General features: G+C 43.1%; 1 protein-coding gene across 6 annotated transcripts in view; it reads left to right on the top strand.

The window, feature by feature from the left end:
- Cbx5 (chromobox 5) overlaps nt 1-19,613 on the top strand; it is a 40,449-nt gene that overhangs the window by 12,127 nt on the left and 8,709 nt on the right. The window contains exons 1-4 of one of the 6 annotated variants that reach the window (XM_075960847.1): nt 806-889; nt 8,779-8,957; nt 14,273-14,459; nt 18,565-18,665. In XM_075960847.1, the coding sequence (XP_075816962.1) occupies nt 8,821-8,957; nt 14,273-14,459; nt 18,565-18,665 (425 nt within the window). In that variant the 5' untranslated portion in view covers nt 806-889; nt 8,779-8,820. Of the gene's footprint in view, nt 1-805; nt 890-6,346; nt 6,439-6,529; nt 6,679-8,778; nt 8,958-14,272; nt 14,460-18,564; nt 18,666-19,613 lie in introns of those variants that run through there. The other 5 variants (XM_075960846.1, XM_075960844.1, XM_075960845.1 and 2 more) reach the window with 5 other exon arrangements.

The raw sequence follows: 19,613 nt of genomic DNA, 5'->3' as shown, positions 1-19,613 counted from the left end.
TTATTTGAGATAAGAATTTGTGTGTGTTGCTAAAAATACCAGTTTATCAGACCGATGTGTCAAGCTGTTCTGAGAATTGAGATTGTAGTCCACGTTCATCATAAATAATAATGGTCAGGGTCAGTGTCTGCTGAGGACCCAAACCCAGTCTTGATTATGCCTTATTCACCCCCAACCCCCACCATGTGCTTCTTAAAGCTGTCTTTCTTTTCTCTGAGCTTAAGTCTATATTAATATATCTTTTTAGGGGGGTTCTTTGTGTAGTCTTGGCTTCCCTGGAACTCACTCTGTAGACCAGACTGGCCTTGAACACACAGAGGTCTGCCTGCCTCTGCCTCCCAAGTGCTGGGATTATCTTTAACCCCCAAGGTCAGATTTGGGGAGGAGGCACATACATCCCCAGTGGAATTACAGAATGGCCTTTAACAGGTGGTCTATGTCTTAATCTGGAAGAAAAAAAGGAGACTGGGTAATACCTGTAACCCCAGTGCTCTGGAAACACAAACAAGACTTGTCCATCTAAAGGGTGAGACAAAATGAGACCTTGTCTCAAAAACAAAAGCCTGTGCCATGCGAAGCCACTGGTCAATAGCATATTGTATGATAAAGGTGAGCTTTGTATGTGTTTTCTCTTCCTCTGCTTTTTAGCTGGGGCTTGCTGTCTGGAAAAATTTTGTTACTTTTTTTGTTTTTCGAAACAGGGCTTCTCTGTGTAATAGCCCTGGCTGTCCGAGAAATTGCTTTGTAGACCAGGCTGGGCTCAAACTTACAGAGATTCTCCTTTCTCTGCATCCCAAGTCATCCTGAGCTGGCTTACAGAATTCTTACTGTGATTCAAAAATGGAGAATTCATTGATAATCCATCTGGATACCACTTCCGAATAATTTGGTGAGTGATGCAGTGAATAATTTTATCAGTTATCATCTCTATCACTTTTGTTCTTTAATTGGTAATGGAAAAAAATGCACCTGATGTTTCATGATCCTTTAAAAAAAAAAAGGCCAGGACAGCTGGTATTGAAAAGTAGCAAACAGGATGGAGGGGCTGGAGCAGACTCTGACACCAGGGACTTGTGGGTGGCTTTAGTTCCGTGATTAGTTAATACTGACTGCTGGCCATTATACCTACTGTTTTGAATTGATAAGGACCAATGGATTTTGATTTTTTGTTTTTGTTTTTTTCGAGACAGGGTTTCTCTGTGGTTTTGGAGCCTGTCCTGGAACTAGCTCTTGTAGACCAGGTTGGCCTCGAACTCACAAAGATCCACCTGCCTCTGCCTCCCAAGTGCTGGGATTAAAGGCGTGCTCCACCATCGCCCAGCTAGGACCAACGGATTTTAAGTGTTTTTTTTTTTTAAATATTTATTTATTTATTATGTATACAGTTAGCCAGAAGAGGGCACCAGACCTCGTTACAGATGGTTGTGAGCCACCATGTGGTTGCTGGGAATTGAACTCAGGACCTTTGGAAGAGCAGGCAATGAATGCTCTTAACCACTGAGCCATCTCCCCAGCCCCGATTTTAAGTGTTTTTTGGTTTGTTTGTTTGTTTTTTGCCTTAATCTTAAGTAGAATTGTATTCCTTCTCTTCTCTTCTTTCTGCATGTCCCCTCCCCCACACTTTTTTTGTTTGTGTGTATGGGGGCAGTTTCGAGACAGAGTTTCTCTGTGTTGCCCTCGCTGTCCTCGAACTAGTTCTGAATAGACCAGACTGGCCTCAAACTTACAGAGATCCATTTCCCTCTGCCCTCTGAGTATTGGGTTTAAAGGTGTGTGCTACCACCACCATGATTTTTAAAGATTTCATCCGTTAAAGAATCCCTTGTCACCAGGCGGTGGTGTGCACCCCTTTACTCTCAGCACTTGGTAGGGAGAGGCAGACGACCTCTGTGAGTTCCAGGATAGCCAGGGCTGTTGCACAGAGAAACCTTGTTTTGAAAAACAAAACAACGAAAAAAGAATCCCTTGTCAATGGTTTGGAATCAGTGTGACTCTGCTTGACCATGAAATTCTTTGATGTTTTTCCAGGACTGACTTCTGTTCACTTGTTGAGGAACCTATAATGTGAATTTGCCTGGGAAGGTCTGTTGGAGCTCTTCTTTTGGTCCTATGGTTCTAGTTGCTGCAGTCTATGGTGTATAATCCTTTACTAGAAATGACTGAAAGCTGTTTCCCTTTAAAAGGCTCTCCAGAAATTTGAGAGTTCTCACCCCTTCCCACGAAGATTTCCATAAGGATAAAGCTCGTTCTCTCTTGTTCTGCCATAGTATCAGGATTCTGCTTCAATTGCTCCTCATCCTGCCACCCAGATCTCATTTCTCATACCAGAATGCTCCTCCCTTCCAGGCTCAGCTTGAACCACCAGCCTTGATGCTTTATCTGGTCCAGGCTCTAGCCTTAAATTTTCCGATTGGCTTTGTGTTTCATTTGACCCTAATACACTGGGTTGCACTGTCTAAAAGAGAATTATGTCCCCTCCCATGTCTGGTTGCAGTTCTCATTTCTCACTGCTGGTCCTGAGCAGATCTGGAACTTCAAGGTTAAGATAGACGCATTCCATCAGAACTGTGTCGTCGTCATCCTAGCCAGCTTCTGGTCTGAGTCTGCTCAGGAGATTTACAAGACAGTTGCACACCATTCTTTAAAGAATATTATGGTTGGACTCTGATTCCTGGCATCAGGCCAATTTGATTTGTCAGCTGTTACAAAACCCATTTCCCATAGAGAGAGGGGCCTTGACTCACATGTCCTTCAGCCTGTTCTGCTTTAGATGAATGGGAGTTAGTACATCTGAACCTTTTATTTCCTGGTGTTTTATAAAGGTAAAGGTAGATAACAAGAATATTTTGTACGCTGTTGTGTGTTTGTGTGTGCATGTACACACGTGTGTCTGCTGTGTGGCTAGGGATGCACACCATGGCAAATGTGTGAAGTCAGAAGACAACTTTGTAGTCTCAGTGCTCTCCTTCCACCTTGGGATCTGGAGATCACACTTGGGTCATCATCAGGCTTGCATAGCAGCTGAGCCATCTTAATGGCTGCCTATGATAGAGCTCTTTCAATATGAGTTCAATTCTTTTCTTATTGGGTAGGCCGTGGGGATTTATTACTCAAGGTTTTTCTTTTCAAGATTTATTTTTATTTTATATGTATCAATGTTTTGCTTATGAGTGTGTTTGTGGACCCCTTGTGCTGGCAGAGGCCAAAAGAGGATGTCAGACCCTGGGTCTGGAGTTAAGAGATATTGTAAGCCACTCTGTGGGTGCTCTTCACTGCTGAGCTATCTCCAATCCTGGATTTTCTTTTCTTTTCTGTTTTCTTTTTTCTTCTGAGACAAGATCTTGCTATGTATCTCTGACTGGCCTGGAATTCACTCTGTAAACAAGGCTGGCTTTTAACAATGAGCCCACCTGGCCCTGACTCTGCTCTCCAAGTGCTGGGACCGCAGGCCTTTGCTGCTGCTCCCAGCTGTTTGTCCTGTTTCAGTGGTACTGAGATTGGGTAGAAAGCTTAGTTGTTCAAGATCAGTTGTGCCTAGCAAGTTACTACCTTGACCCTATTTTAATTTCTCTAGTGATATTTTCACATTTCTTAAATACAAGAGGTGAGGACAGGCACGACAGTGCACATATTTAGTCCCAGCCCTGGGGTGGTAGGTGGCAGAGGGAAGTGGAGCTCTGTGAATTTGAGGACAACCAGAGCTACACAGACCCTGTTCTCGAAAAGAAAAGAAAAAAGAGTTGGTTAAAGAAAGTTTTTTGCTTTTGTGTGTGTGCTTGGGGTGCTCATGGAAGCTAGAAGAGGACATCAGATCCCCTGGAGCTGGAATTACAGGTAGTTATGGGTGCTGAGAACTTAGCCTCCGAAGAGCAGCAGCAAGCCCTTAACCGCTGAACCATTGTCTCAAGACCTCTTTAGTTTTTATGGCAATCATTGTAGCCCTGATGGGCCTCACATGTGTGAGCTAGTGGTGGTTTTCTCTTCCACCTTTTGAATGATGGCAGTCCCGCAGAACACTGCACACTGCACACTGTTTGGGGAAATAGCTCTGGGCAAAGGAGTCTGCTGCTCAGCCTGATAAGCTTCATTCAATGTCTGGAACTCACATAGTAGGAGGAGAAAATCAGCTCCATAAGCACACCATGGTATTGCAGGCATCCATCTGGATATAGATATATAGGTTAAAAGGCTGTGATGGTGCTCGACATAGCGGTACACACCTCTAATCCCAGCACCTAGGAGGCAGAGGCAGACAGACAGAGATGTGTGAGTTCAAGGCCAGTTTGGTTTAAATGGTGAGTTCCAAGACAGCCAGGGAAACAGATGCCCTCTTTTGGGCAGGACACAAATACACACACACACAGAGAGACAGAATAAATAAATATATATGTAAAGGTATGTGCCACTGTTGCCCAGCCCCTGATACTTCTGTTTGATGGCCAAAATAACCACCATTTTCTACTTTCGAAGCTCCCCCCACCCATTGGCCTTAAACTGAGAGATCTTGGGTACTGTGAGTGAAGGTGTGTACCACCTGGTAAGGCAGGCCTTCATTTCTTAGGTTTTTATACAGGTATGTGTGATATATTGTCCTCCCATTTCTCTCCCCTCTCTTTTAGTGCCTTTTCTCCCCTTATACAGGTTTAGTTCTACATACATGATTTTATATGTTTCTATTAGAACTAGGAGCCACCGTTGAGAGAACATACTATATTTATCTTTCTGAGACTGGCTTGTTTTTATATGATTATCTCCAGTTACATCCATTTTCCTGAAAATGATATAACTTTATTCTTCGTGTCTGAAAAAGATTTCATTGTGTATATATGCATTTTATTTACCCACTCCTCTGTTGCTGGATGCCTAGGTTCTGTATTTTAGCTGTTATGGATAGCATTGCCATAAACATGGTTGTAGTGTATCTCTATGGTATGGTGACTTGTTCTTGGGTTTTTTTTATGTTTTTTAAATTTTATGTGTATGAATGTTTGCTTGCATATATGTCTGTATACCACATACATGCCTGTTGCCCTCAGATGCTAGACGAGGGTGTCAGATCCCATGGGACTGGAGTTACAGGTGGTTGTGAGGTACTCTGGGTGCTGGGAGCTGAACCCTGGTCCTCTCCACAAGAGCAGTAAGTGTTTAAAATCATTGATTTATCCATCTCTCTGGCCCCTGACAAAGTAAAGCCCACCTTTTTTTTCGTGTTCTCCGGTGGAAGCAGCCTTAGCATGCATGAGGAGGGTCTGGCACCACAAAGTTTTAAATTTCTGAATGTGGAGCAAATACAGTTTTGGATCTCTAAGATGTTTGTTGCAGTCAGGTGAAAGAACACCATGTATTGTAATCTGGTGTCATGTGACACAGGCTGGCCATGAACCAGCTATGTGGTTCGTCGTGCTTAATCTTCTGCTTCCTGTTATTATTAAGTCCTCCTTTCCTTAGGTTTTAGGATTACTAATATAAATTGCTAAAAGTCTATTTTATAGCATTACAAGAAAAACCAACAGGCATAACTAACAAAATACTTCAATTTAACCATAATGGCTGTGGCCAACTTGCTCACCCTATTTTTTTCTTTTTAAACTAAAGGACTAGGCCTGGAGGGATGGCTCAGCCGTTAAAGGCTAGGCTCACAACCAAAAATATAAGAGTTCGGTTCCCAGCACCCACGGCTGTCCCTCCAGGTACTTAAAAAAAAAGAAAAGAAAAGAAAAAAACTAAAGGACTAATTTTTCTCACCTGTAAATTCAGTTGAAGGGTTCTTTTGTGAGTTGGGATGTAGCTCAGTAGTCTATATAAGGCCCTGGATGCATACCCAGCTATTGTTTTAAGTCTTTGGGTTCTAGTTCTGTTGTAATTCTCTCGAACAAGAAAAGTGACATAGTATCATTAAAGTACTTCCCCCTCTCCCTTTTCCTGTTGCTTCTTTCCCTCAAGCAATTTTAATTAACTGTACAGTGACAGACGGTGGGAAAAGCTTTGTCCAAAGTGCGTCCAGAGGAGGGTGGTTGTAAGAGCCTACTCTTACCCCTCCCCCCTGCCAGTGAACTGTGATCCTGTTAGGTGGTCCTAAAATGCTATTGATTAACTCACAGCTTTTAGAGGAATAAGCCTAAATTTTGGACTTTAAATCAAAGAACTAACTCCCCTGAGCTCTGAAAGCCTTGGCCTTAGGGCCAAGGGAGGTACCTTCCAACTTCTCCACCCAGTCTGCAGTGAAAAGGAAAGTTAAGCCTTTTAACTTTTTCATTTGCCTCTCCCTCTTAGTCTAGTAAGGCTGCCAGTTGCCATGGTAACGGACTGGGACAGCTGCGCAGTGGAGCCCAGGCAGCTGCGTGGGGGCGGGGGAGCTGCCAGCCCGCCAAGCCCCAGACCTGGGAGGGGAGGCCCCTCCTGTTAGCCCAGAGGGAAAGAACGAACTGGGGCGATCCGGTAGGTAAGGGACGGAACCCCTATTGATCTACTTAGGGCTTTTCTTCAGCATGAAGGTATAAAGAAAAAAATTCTCTTCCTCCCTCAAACTGTAGAACACATATGTAAATCCTTGTTTTTTTTTTTTCCTGGTGAGGCAGGGAAGGCCATAGCCACAATGCTTAGCTGCATGCTTCCAACATGGGGCTGGTTTTAACCCAGCGCTCTGACCTAAACTGCTCAGCTCACGGAAATTCCAAGGTGAGTGGGGGTGGGGGTGGGGTACTCTCACTGGAACATGACATTTCCTGTCTGGTGAGGTCGGTGGCTGTTCATTTTAAATAAACCATATATATATATATATAAAATTTTTTTGATGCCTGGGAGTCTTCTAAATTAATGAAAAGATTATTTGAAAATCTTATACCTACATTCCCCCGTGCCTTCTCAAATAAAGTTATTATAGGTCAAAAATTAATACAAGCAATTTCTGAGGCTGGCCTACCTAGTGCTAATAAGTTCTGTACGTAGGATTGTTAACACTATATTGCTGTAATGGTTTCTTAAATTACTAATTCAAAATAAATTGATAAATACAACTTCTGCTTCTTTGACTTGAAAATTGTGAAATTAGTTGCCCTTTCTATTCCTGTGGTTGACTTTCTGGCCAGGATGGGAATGCTCTGAAAAACAGGTTTAGAGATTTATAGCAAAATGACAATGGAGTCAACTAAAATACTAATTCCTGCTATTTGCTAATCCAGACTATAGGACTATGGTTCAACAGTGTGGGAATTTTAAAAACTAGATTCTCTGTTGAGCACCCCTGACATGCATATTTCTGAGCTTAACTCAGTTTCCATTTGCTGCATTGCTCTGGCTTTCCTGGGCAATGAATAGTCCGCTGTGTTCTGAGGAGCTGCATGTTGATGCAGAGGCTGGGGCCAGACTTTTCCCCCTCCTCTTCCTTTGGCCCGAAGTCAGCCTCAGTTAAGAGGCAAGGTACCTTCTAACTATTTGGATTAGTTGAGCCCTGGGAATTACAGGCTAGTCCAGTAACTAATTTTAAACTTTTTCCTCTGCCCTTCTTTTTTTTTATTTTTCCCTTTTTTTGTTGTTGTTGTTGGTTGGTTTGATTTTCGAGACAGGGTTTCTCCGTAGCTTTTGGTTCCTGTCCTGGAACTAGTTTTTGTAGACCAGGCTGACCTCGAACTCACAGAGATCCACCCGCCTCTGCCTCCCGAGTGCTGGGATTAAAGGCGTGCGCCACCACCGCCTGGCTCTTCCTTTCTATTCCCAAATGAGCTTGCTAAAAAGGAGGCTTAGTGTGTCTGAGCTGTTAGCCTTGCTTTTGTGAGCTGATGGACACGCTGAAAGGACGGGTTCAAGCATTTTAAGGAAAATGTACCAAGTCACTAGAAATGTGGCCTAGAGATGGCCTAGGTGTGTGTGTGCTGTGTGTGTGCTCTGTGTATGTGTGCTACGTGTGTGTGCTCTGTGTGTGTGTGCTCTGTGTGTGTGTGCTGCGTGTGTGTGCTCTGTGTATGTGTGCTGCGTGTGTGTGCTCTGTGTGTGTGTGCTCTGTGTGTGTGTGCTGCGTGTGTGTGCTCTGTGTGTGTGTGCTGCGTGTGTGTGCTCTGTGTATGTGTGCTGCGTGTGTGTGCTCTGTGTGTGTGTGCTCTGTGTGTGTGCGCTCTGTGTATGTGTGCTTTGTGTATGTGTGCTGCGTGTGTGTGCTCTGTGTGTGTGTGCTCTGTGTGTGTGCGCTCTGTGTATGTGTGCTTTGTGTATGTGTGCTGCGTGTGTGCTCTGTGTGTATGTGTGCTGTGTGTATGTGCGCTGTGTGTATGTGCGCTGTGCGTGTGTGCTCTGTGTGTGTGTGTGCTACGTGTGCTGCTCAGAGAACAGAAAAGTTACTTTTCAGTGTTTTGAGGGGGAAGGTTTCTTTCTTCTTTTTCTTCATTTTTTTATAAAGACCTTTAGTCACCTTGGAGGAAAAGATTTTTATTTTGTCTTGGTTCCTTTAATTGAAGGTTTCCCACATTTCTCTTTGAGTTCCTGGCTCACAAGTAGATGCAGAAACAGTGAAGAGTAACATACCATGCTATTTGCCTTTTTAGAATATGAAATTAAGGGAGTTAAACAATTGTACCATCTGATAATTTTTGATCTTTTCATCTGAAGAGAAGTTGTTGTTAGGGAAATGCGCAGATTGACCCATTTACAAAATAAATTTAGCCCTGTCTTAGAATAATTGTATACACAAAAAGAAGGGTAGGGTTGACGTGTGCCCTCGATTCCATCAAGAAGTGACAGTTTTAACCCTCGCGGATTGTGACCATTTTGTCTTTCCCTTCTCAGGAACCTGGTGGCCTTAGTCCTGCAGGTGAATCAGCGTGCGACATGGGAAAGAAAACCAAGAGGACAGCTGACAGTTCTTCCTCAGAGGATGAGGAGGAGTACGTCGTGGAGAAGGTGTTAGACAGGCGCATGGTTAAGGGGCAAGTGGAGTACCTGTTGAAGTGGAAAGGCTTTTCTGAGTAAGTGCTTTCTTTTCCAGGCGTTAGAACTCTGTAGAGAAACCTTTAGTTTATTTGCCCACGAGCCAGTGTCTACCTTTTTCCCATTTACACCCAAAATAAGACTCAAGAGAAGCAGCAGACCACATAATCTCCCCACCATGGAGCTGATGTTTAATGATTTTATTTTGAGGGATAATGTAAGGAATGCTTGGGAGCACAGACTTGGGAGCCAGATTTTCTGGATCAGATTCTTACTCCACCCTTTTAGATAGAGGTGGATGAGCTCACCTGATTTCTTTTATTATTGTTATTTAAGAAATTCTTTTCTTGCCAGGTAGTGTTGGTACACACCTTTGTTCCCAGCATGGGGGCAGGGTAAAGGGGGGGAGGGCAGAGGCAGGAGGCTGTCTGTGACTTCAAGGCCAGCCTGGTCTATAAAGGAAGTTCCAGGACAGCCAGGACTCAAAAGAGAAACCCTGTCTTGAAAAATCAAAAAATTAAAACTTTTGTTATTTTGTGTTTGTGAGTGGCTTGCCTGCATTTGTATCTGTGCACTGCATTTGTGTTGTCTGGTCCCCACGGTCCAGAGAGGGCATCGCAGCAGTTAGAACAGGAGTTACAGATGCAGGTGAGTGCTGGGAACCAAACCATGGTTCTCTGGGAAAGCAGGCAGTGCTCTCAAACACTGAGCCATTTCTGCAGTCCATTGACTAATTTCATAATCATTTTTTTCTCCTTTAATAAAATAGGAATAAGCCGGGCAGTGGTGGCACATGCTTTTAATCCCAGCACTTGGGAGGCAGAGACGTCCTCTGTGAGTTTGGGGCCAGTCGGGTCTACAGAGTAAGTTTCAGGACAGGCTTCAGAGCTACTACAGAGAAACTCTGTCTTGAAAAACCAAATAAAATAAAGTAGGGATAAGAGGTGGGTGTAGCTTAGGATTAGAGTGCTTTCACCTGGCACATTCGGGTTTGATCCTGAATTTGGTACCCCAAATTCATACCCCAAATGTTGGGTGCCAATTGTAGCATGATTAATAAAAACTCAGAGACAGATATTGGGGTTTGACCTAAAGTTCAGAGAGTAAAAAGATCAGCCTTACAGATCAGGCATTGGTGACGCACACATTTAATCCCAGTAGCCACAGTAGTTTGCCATAGAAACCGGGTGGTAGTGCATGCCTTTAATCCCAGCACCTAGGAGGCAGAGAGAAGACAGGTAGATCTCTGTGAGTTCAAGGCCAGCCTGGTCTTGTTCCAGGACAGGCTCCAAAACTCCACAGAGAAACACTGTCTCTCAAAACAAAAAAAGACTTATGTTTATGAATTCTTTGCCTGAATGTATAGCTTGTATATTGTACGTGCCTTGTCAGAGGAAGGAACAGGGGGCTGGGAAGATGGCTCCGTGGTTAAAGAGCACTGACTGCTCTTCCAGCTTCAAATCCCGGCACCCACATGGCAGCTCACAGCTCTCTGTAACTCCAAGACCTGAGACCCTAACTCAGACATACATGTAGGCAAAATTCAATGCACATAAAATAATAAAAATAATGATTGTAAGCTACCATGTAGGCACTGGGAATCACATCCAGGTCCTCTACAAGAACAAGTGCTCTAAATCACTGAGTCTCTTCTCCAGACAGGGTTTCTCTGTGGCTTTGGAGCCTGTCCTGGAACTAGCTCAGACCAGGCTGACCTCGAATTCACAAAGATCCGCCTGTCTCTGCCTACCGGGTGCTGGGATTAAAGACGTGCATCACCACTGCCCAGCCACTTCTGCACTGCCGCAGTAGAATCTGTTTCCCACAGAAACGTCACTAGCTAGCACCATTCAGCCTTTGAACCCAAGGTTTCTTTTTAGCAACTTTTGTCAAGCTAAGTGCGGGTTACAGATGCTGCTTGTGTGGCTTACAGACTTATTGTTTGCTTCTGTGATTCATTACAGGTTACACGTGTGTCTCAGATAAAAACAAACTTGTATTTCCTGTCTAACCAAAGAATTATGCCTCTGGGTAGGGAAAGGGGTAATAGTTTTCTTGCTGTAATTTCACAAGATTGTTGTAGTTTTAACTTTCTAGAACCCGTGCTATAAATAGAAAATACAGAGGACAACCTTGAGAATATCAAAATTGAAACACACATGTTGGTTCTTTCCTATAATCTATTTGGAAGGCTGAGTCAAGAGAACTGCCGAGCCGGGCGGTGGTGGCGCACACCTTTAATCCCAGCACTTGGGAGGCAGAGACAGGCGGATCTCTGAGTTCGAGGCCAGCCTGGTCTACAAGAGCTAGTTTCAGGACAGGCTCCATAGCTACAGAGAAACCCTGTCTCGAAAAACCAAAAAGAGAGAGAGAGAGAGAGAGAGAGAGAGAGAGAGAGAGAGAGAGAGAGAGAGAACTGCCGAGAGTTCAAGACCATCTTGGGCTACATTGTAAGACTTTAAAAATTCAGGGAATAGGTGCATGTGGCAGTGTACTCCTAATCTCAGCAGAGACAGTCGAATCTATTAGAGGCCATCCTGGTCTACCTAGCAAGGCAGGTAGAGACCCTGGGTTAGATGAAATAACAAAAACAAAATAAATAGAAACCCATAGAGAAGGCTGGGAATATGTCTCAGTAGAATGTTTGCTTGAGATAGCTAGAGCCCTGAGCTGGGCCCGGTGCCACAAAGAGGAGGTGTGGAGCCACGTGCCTGTGAACCCAGTGTTCAGAAGGGAGAGAAGTTCAAAGTTATCCTTGACTACATAGTTTGAGACCAGCCTGGGCTACATGAGGCCCTCTTCCCCCAAAAACTGTTTTCTACACCATAGGGCTTCCTGTTTTGTCTGATCATACTGTTTGAGATTGTGTGTATGTATGTGTGCACCCTCGCACGTGCGCACACACACAACTTAAGTATCTCATTTGAATTAATGCATTCCACCTCTTACTTGCTAGAGTTTGGTTACAAATAACATCTACCGCAAATAGAAATTGGAGGTATGTAACTTGTAGGCCCATTATTTCTAATATGGTGCGGCAGCCAGGCTCTGAAGCCATAGGCCCTGCCTGAGGTGGTCACGTAGTGCAGACAGGCTGTCACTGCCCTAACAAAAGCCAGGATGTGCTGCTCCTATCTCCTTTGTTAGAAATGTAGATCTCCTGGGGAGAGGTGTTTGGCGAAGCTGTTGACTCAGTTGCAGGTGTTTCCCTAGCCCTGCGCCCCCCTCCCCAAAGAAAATATTAATGAGGTATCCACCTTGGGTGGGTGGGTGGGGGGATAAGAGATGTTTTGTGCGGGTAGATCTTGAGGATGGGGAGAAGCCTGAGATGCCCTTCCGTGATGATGGTTTGAACTGTGTCTGGTTATTTCTCACACCTCGGTACCCGTCCAGATAGGGAAAGATAGTTTGTATGTTGGGGCCTTTGGTCCCTGACAGTAACTTTATTAAGTTAACCTATTTCTGCAGGCTACTGATGTGTGTATAAAACCACACTCTTTACGCACTTAATTAAGCAGTTAAATTTGTTTTTTTTTTTTTTTTTTTTTTTGTTGGGAAGCTGTGCAATGGATTGAACCCATGAGCCTGACTTATGACTGGAACAAACATGCTTACCACTGAGCTATTTGCCCACTTTATAGACTGGGTTTGCTTATTGTTTTTTTTGTTTTATTTTTCAATTGTGTGTGTACCTGCCTGCCTCCTTGCCTGTCTGTGAGGGGTGTGAATGCTGTGCAGGTGCCTCAGAAGGCACTAGATTCCCTATAATTGGAGTCACAGATGTTCAGGTCCTCTGCAAGAGTAACAAGCACTCTTAACCACTCAGCCATCTCTCCAGCCCCAAAACTGGGAGTTTTAAAAAGGTTTATTATGGTGTAATTTATGTATCATAAGAGTACCACTCACACCTGGTAGTAGTGGTGCACACCTTTAGTCCCAGCACTAAGGAGGCAGAAGCAGGCAGTTCTCTGAGTTTGATGCCAGCCTGTTCAACAGAGTGAGTTCCATGACAGCCCCCAAAAAAGAAAAGTCGCCCACTGAAATTGTACAATTTGATGTTTTCTGTTTTATTTTTGAGATAAGTAAGACAGGGTTTCTCTGTTAACCCTGGCCTCAAACTCCTGAGTGCTGGGATTAAATGTGTCTACCCTGTACCTGGTTCAGTTGTTTTTGTTCTTTTGGTCAACATTTGTAGATCTGTGAGACTGTTACAACGCGCCCATTGTAGAGCAGTTGTTTCTTTCTGTTGCTGGATTCTGTTCTCTTATAGTTGCACTACATCTTGTTTGTTTATTGTCAGTTGATGAGCATTTGGGTTTTTTTGTTTGGACTATTAAAATGTTGCTACAGGGTTACGGATTAACATAAAATCAAGGTTTAGGTTTGATTCCCCAGCCCTAAAAATAACGCTTCTTTTGTAATAATTTAATAATTATTCCCCTGGACCACAAAAAAAGGGTTTCTCTGTGTAGTCCTGGTTGTCCTGAAACTCACTTTATAGACCAGGCTGGCCTCGAACTCTGGGATCCGCCTGCCTCAGCCTCCCAGGTGCTGGGATTAAAGGTGGGTGCCACCAATCCCAGCAGCCATGATTCTTTCCTTTTTTTTTTTTTTTTTTGTGGTTTTTCGAGACAGGGTTTTTCTGTGGTTTTGGAGCCTGTCCTGGAACTAGCTCTGTAGACCAGGCTGGTCTCGAACTCACAGAGATCCGCCTGCCTCTGCCTCCCAAGTGCTGGGATTAAAAGCAGCCATGATTCTTCACACAACTTTGTGTGAACATATTTTCCCCAAGTTTCTTCAGTGAAATAAGATCAAATTTGTTGGATTTTTTTTTTTCTCTGCAGAGCTGGGGGTTGGCATTACATGTGCTAGGCAAGTACCTTACAACTGAACTATATACCCCAAGCCTCTTGTTAAATATTTATTACGTGTCCTCTTTAAAATAAGCTTATCAGTCTTAAGTTTTGCAGAGATGGTAAGTGTGTAAAAATAGGGCATTATCCAAACCAGAGACAGACAAACGGGGGGGGGGGGCTGGGTGGTGGTGGTGGTGCACACCTTTAATCCCAGCACTTGGGAGGCAGAGGACAACGAATCTCAGTGAGTTCAAGGCCAGCCTGGTTTACAAGGTGAGTTCCAGGACACTTACACAGAGAGAGTCTGTCTTAAAAAACCAAGATAGATGGATGGATGGATGGATGGATGGATGGATGGATGGATGGATAGATAGATAGATAGATAGATAGATAGATAGATAGATAGATAGATAGATAGATAGATAGATAGATAGAAAGAATAGGGCATTATCGTCATCTCTCAGTCGTTTTCTTTGGTCGTTATTGTTATTGTTCAGGGAGCACAATACTTGGGAACCTGAAAAGAACTTGGATTGTCCTGAACTAATTTCTGAGTTTATGAAGAAGTATAAGAAGATGAAGGAGGGTGAAAACAACAAGCCCAGAGAGAAGTCAGAAGGAAACAAGAGGAAATCCAGTTTCTCTAACAATGCTGATGATATAAAATCTAAAAAAAAGAGAGAGGTAAGTTTTTCCCACCTCTCACTACTATCCTTTTGCTCCTGCTATGCAAAGGGGGGTTAGGTTTGTTTTCTTCCTTCTAAGGACAGACCTGCAAGGTATGTTGAACAAAAACTTCCAGGGAAGTATACTGGTTTACTACAGTGACCCCTTCTGGCAACGGAGAGCTGGTGTAGTGCTGATTCTGACTAAAGTGTCAAAACTAATGTAAAACTGCCTCCTTGGTGAATAGCAATGTTTGTGTGTGTGTGTGTATCTGTGGGTGCTGAGGAGCTCAGAGGAAGGTATTACAGCTAGAGTTACAGCTAGTTAGAGCAGTTGCGAGCTCCCTGAAGTGAGTGTTGGGAACCAAAGTTCTGAGTCTAGAAGAACAACAAACTCTCTTAGCAACTCTCTAGCACCAAAAGGAAGACTCTTAATATTTTTTTTTCTTCTTAAAGAAGGAAAAGTAGCTAAGGAGATGGCTTAGGAGTAAAGGTGCCTATTCCAAACCTGACAGCCTGCGTTCAAATCCTCATGTTTAGAAGGAGAAAATTGACTCCTAAAAAGTTTGTCCTTGACCTCCATGTGCACCTGCCTACACACCAATAATAATAAATTTTTACTTTATTAAAAAAACAAACAGAACTGGGCAGTGATGGCCCATGCCTTTAATCCCCAACTCAGGAGGCCGAGGCAGGCAGATCTCAATGAGTTTGATGTCAGCCTGGTCTATTAGAGTGAGTTCCACAACAAAAACCCTGTCTCAAAAATCAAAAAAAACAAAAAAATCTTCTTTTGTGTCTGTTTGCAGTTTAGTTTAGTTGAAAATTAGTTCTGAAGTTTGGCTTCACTCAGTTGCTTTTTTATTTTTCTATAGTAACATAAACACCATATTGCCTCTTTGTTTCTGCTGTATCTTTGCTGTGTGGGTATATCAAATTTGTTATACCACCCTACCCATCCAGCTTTGCCTCTTTACGTTTTATTTCAAGGTTAGGAAGAATATATCATACTCTTAAAATTTACTACAATAGAAGTATAAGTCTGTGTAGCATCCCTACATCAAGTTCCTGTTTATCTGCATTATACTTGGACGCTCATTTGTCGGTACTGTTACTCTTAGCTCTGACTACACCTTAGAGACACCCAGTGGGTATTTAAAAGATCTCCAGTATCCAAGATGAACCTTACACCAGTTAAATTGAGAGTTCTGTGGGAAGACTGAGGTGTTGGGGTTCTGTAAAGGTTTGTATATAACTCTTGGCCTCAGACTAAGGGCTTTTTCTTTTTCTTTTCTTTTTTTTTTTAAATTTATTTATTTATTTATTTATTATGTATACAATATTCTGTCTGTGTGTATGCTTAAAGGCCAGAAGGGGGCACCAGACCTCATCACAGATGGTTGTGAGCCACCATGTGGTTGCTGGGGATTGAACTCAGGACCTTTGGAAGAGCAGGCAATGCTCTTAACCACTGAGCCATCTCTCCAGCCCCTAAGGGCTTTTTCTGTCTGGCTCCTTTCTCTGGTTAATTTTATTTTCATAACCATTTCCTTGTTTATTTGAGACAGGGTCTCTCTGTAGACCAGGCTGATGTGTAACTCAGATCCTTCTAAGCACTGGGGTTAAAGGGGTGGGGTAACATGCCTGGCTGGAGCCTTATGCCAGATTCTGGAAAGGTCTGAATATTGTTATGATAAACTATATTGATAAAGATTTTTTTTAAAACATTTATATATTTATTATCTATACAATATTCTGTCTGTGAGTATGCCTGCAGGCCAGAGGAGGGCACCAGACCCCATTACAGATGGCTGTGAGCCACCATGTGATTGCTGGGAATTGAACTCTGGACCTTTGGAAGAGCAGGCAATGCTCTTAACCTCTGAGCCATCTCTCTAGCCCATTGATAAAGAATTTTAACATTTTCCATTTTCTAAGAGAATAGGACTTGATGTTTTTGGTTCTTTAAATTTTATTTATTTTGTTTTTTGAGGTAGGGGCTCACTATGTAGTCCTGGCCTAAAACTCACTGTGCAGACCTTGCTGGCCTCAGTCTCTGTCTACCTTTGCCTCTCAAATCTCCCTGTGCCCTTTTTAAATTTTATTTACATATTTTAATACATTTTATTTTTTTGCGCTGGGTGATTGTGGCACACGCCTTTAATCCTAGCACTCAGGAGGCAGAGGCAAGTGGATCCCTGTGAGTTCGAGACCAGTCTGGTCTACAAGAGCTAGTTCCAGAACAGGCTCCAAAACTACAGAGAAGTCCTGTCTCGAAAAAAAAAAAACCAAAATTATTTTTTTGTATGTGTGTGTGAGTGTGTATACCACTGCACATGTGTGGTGGGTAGAGAAAAACTTGGGAAAGTCAGTTATCTTCTTTTCACCAGATTAGTCTGGTCTGCAGGCTTGGAGCAGGCACCTTTATTGACTAAGCCATTCATTAATTCATTTGTTAGCCCATGTATTCTGGCTTTTGTCAGTTGGTTCTTTTCTAGTTAGGTTGATATAGCAGAATAACACAACCAAAGACTTTTAACTGTGTATTTGTGAGAGTCAGTAAACAGCTCTTCAATTCAGGGTCTTTGTTCTATTAAAGGCAGTAATCTGGCTTAGAGTCCCGGCCACTTGAGAGGACTTCAGGTCTGTCTAGTTCTGGAGCTGCTGACCTTGAAAACACCCTCCACACCTCCTTTACGTCAGTTGTCTGGGGCCCCTGTCAGGTAGACAGCTGGCATGCTAGGCATAGCCAAGTGTTTTTAAGGCATGGAGGAGATTACATTTCTTTAGACCACTGCAGAAGAGATTTCCTAGTCAGTTTTATGTCTGATTTAAGATTACTGCCTGTGATGATTTCTGTGTTTGCCTTGCCTTGGCTCCTTTCAAGCAGCTTGGACATTCTTTCTCCATTTCCCTCCCTCTGTAACAGGCTGTTTCCAGCCGCCAGTAATGGATGACTTCGTCCCTTTGCCAGCATTCCAGCTGTGAGCAGCTGTGTTTGCATCTGGGAACCTGTCCCCCTTGAGTGCCCCAAAGAGTCTGTGTCTTAAAAAGTCAGCATCCATGAGTGCCCCAAAGAGTCTGTGTCTTAAAAAGTCAGCATCCACGATACAGTACCCATTGGTCCATGACTAGAATTTCTTTTCTGTTGTGGCTTCTGGTATCTTTGGGGACTACCAGGACTGTACAAACTTTCTGTGTTTCTGTTTTAAAATTTTCATTTACTTGTTCAATGGGTTAGGGAGCCTCATGTACCAGGAGGTCCAGGAACATGTGGGAGTTGGTACTTTCCATCCCCCATGTGACTCCCAGAGATCAAACTCAGGTTGTCAGACTTGCGTGCAAGCCCCTTTGCCCACTGAGCCATCTTTTGATGGCTGCTTTTGATCTCAAAAGAAAGTAAGACGATCAGAGAGATGCTAGGAAATCACACACCCAAGATTTGGTTCTTTTGAAATATCTTAAGTTTGTGTGTGTGTGTGTGTGTTGCTGATGAATGAGTTTACAGTATCTCAAGTCTTAAGTCCAATCCCAGTTAATGCTAACAGTGTGTCTATGGTACCAGGGACTCTCCTGCCAAGTATATGCAAACTAGTGTTTATGACCTTTAAAATTTTCCCTTTTCAGAGTATTGGTCTTGCATTCTTCTTGTCTCTGTTTTTTTATAATATAGAGGACTGGAATATGAAAACCGTTTGTCACTATTAAGATAAAGGTCTAAAAGGTTATGGTTGAGAAAGCATATCTGAAGTTAAGAGAGTGAGAATGGGCTTGGGTGTCTCAGGAACAAGAAGAGAGAGGTCAGCCTGCGGTACTGAAGAGATCGTAAGGGTTAGGATGACAGAACTGACCAGATGGTTCTCCAGAGACTCTCGGACTTTCTAGACTTCCAGGCCCTCTTTGGTCATTGCAAGGAATCCCAGGAAAGACACTGCATCTTCTTGCAGGAATATCTTTTGACATTGTTGCTACTGGTTGATCTAGTATTATGTTTCTTGAGTTCTAAGAATTTTTCTGAATTGATGGTATCAGGCGATGCTAACAAAGGCTATGACTTGTTCTGAGAAACCCTTTTTTGTTTTTATTCTTTCTACAAGCTCTAATCTCTCCTGTTCTATTTATAGCAGAGCAATGATATCGCTCGGGGCTTTGAGAGAGGACTGGAACCAGAAAAGATCATTGGGGCAACAGACTCCTGTGGTGACTTAATGTTCTTAATGAAATGGTGAGAGAAGACGGGCCTCACTCTACAGTTGTGTTCCTTTGCTATGAAGAAAGGATGTAAAACTGAGAATTCCTAAGTCTAATTCTTAACACCACTGGCACTGTCAATATTAAGTGGGGATTGTGGTTCAGAATGGGTTTGTGACATTGTCAGGCTTTGTTATGTTTTGTATCATAGTAACATGCATAATAGAAAAATAAATTTGGGGTAAAATATTTGTAGCCATTTCCTAAACATCTGTTTGCATAGAACTGAATCATGTCCATGGGATAAGGGGCTGGGTAAAGCTTATTCCCATCCTGAGGGCTAGGATCACAGAGAGATAGCTAAAAGAGAAATTAATTTCAACAAAGGACGTTAAGATTAATGGCTGAAGAAAACACAAATTACTTTATCAGTGATAGTAACTTCTAGAAGAAAGTGGAGTCCTTCCTCTTCCTTTCTCCCTTCTTTTCTGACAGGGTCTAATGTTAGCTCAGGCTGACCTTGACCTCAGTGTATATAGTCTAGGACTTTGAACTTGTTCTCCTGTCCCTATCTCCCCAGGGTTGGAGTTAGAGGATTACAGGCACATGCTCACCATGCCTGACTGGCTCTTTTCCTCTCCACTGTTCTTTTCCTTTCCCTTCCTTTCCCTTTTCTTTTTAAAATTTTGTTTCATTTTATTTTATGTGTATGTGTGCTTTGTTTAAATATGTATGTATGTGTACCATCTGTGTACAGTGCCTACAGAAGCCAGAAAAGGGCTCCGGAACCCCTGGGACTGACATTACAGTCCATTGTGAGCTGCGATGTAGTTGATGGGAACTGGGAACTGAGCCTGGGTCCTTCACAGTAAACCTAGCTGGCTTCAAACTCAGAGATCCTTCTGCCTCTGCCTCCCGAGTGAACAGTAGTATGTATTCTTAAATGCTGAGCCAACTCTAGCCTCTAGGGTGTTGGATCCTC

The sequence above is a fragment of the Microtus pennsylvanicus genome, chromosome 2 (genome assembly GCF_037038515.1).
Source record: "Microtus pennsylvanicus isolate mMicPen1 chromosome 2, mMicPen1.hap1, whole genome shotgun sequence".
NCBI lineage: Eukaryota > Metazoa > Chordata > Mammalia > Rodentia > Cricetidae > Microtus > Microtus pennsylvanicus.
This window is presented reverse-complemented; position numbering and strand designations above follow the sequence as displayed.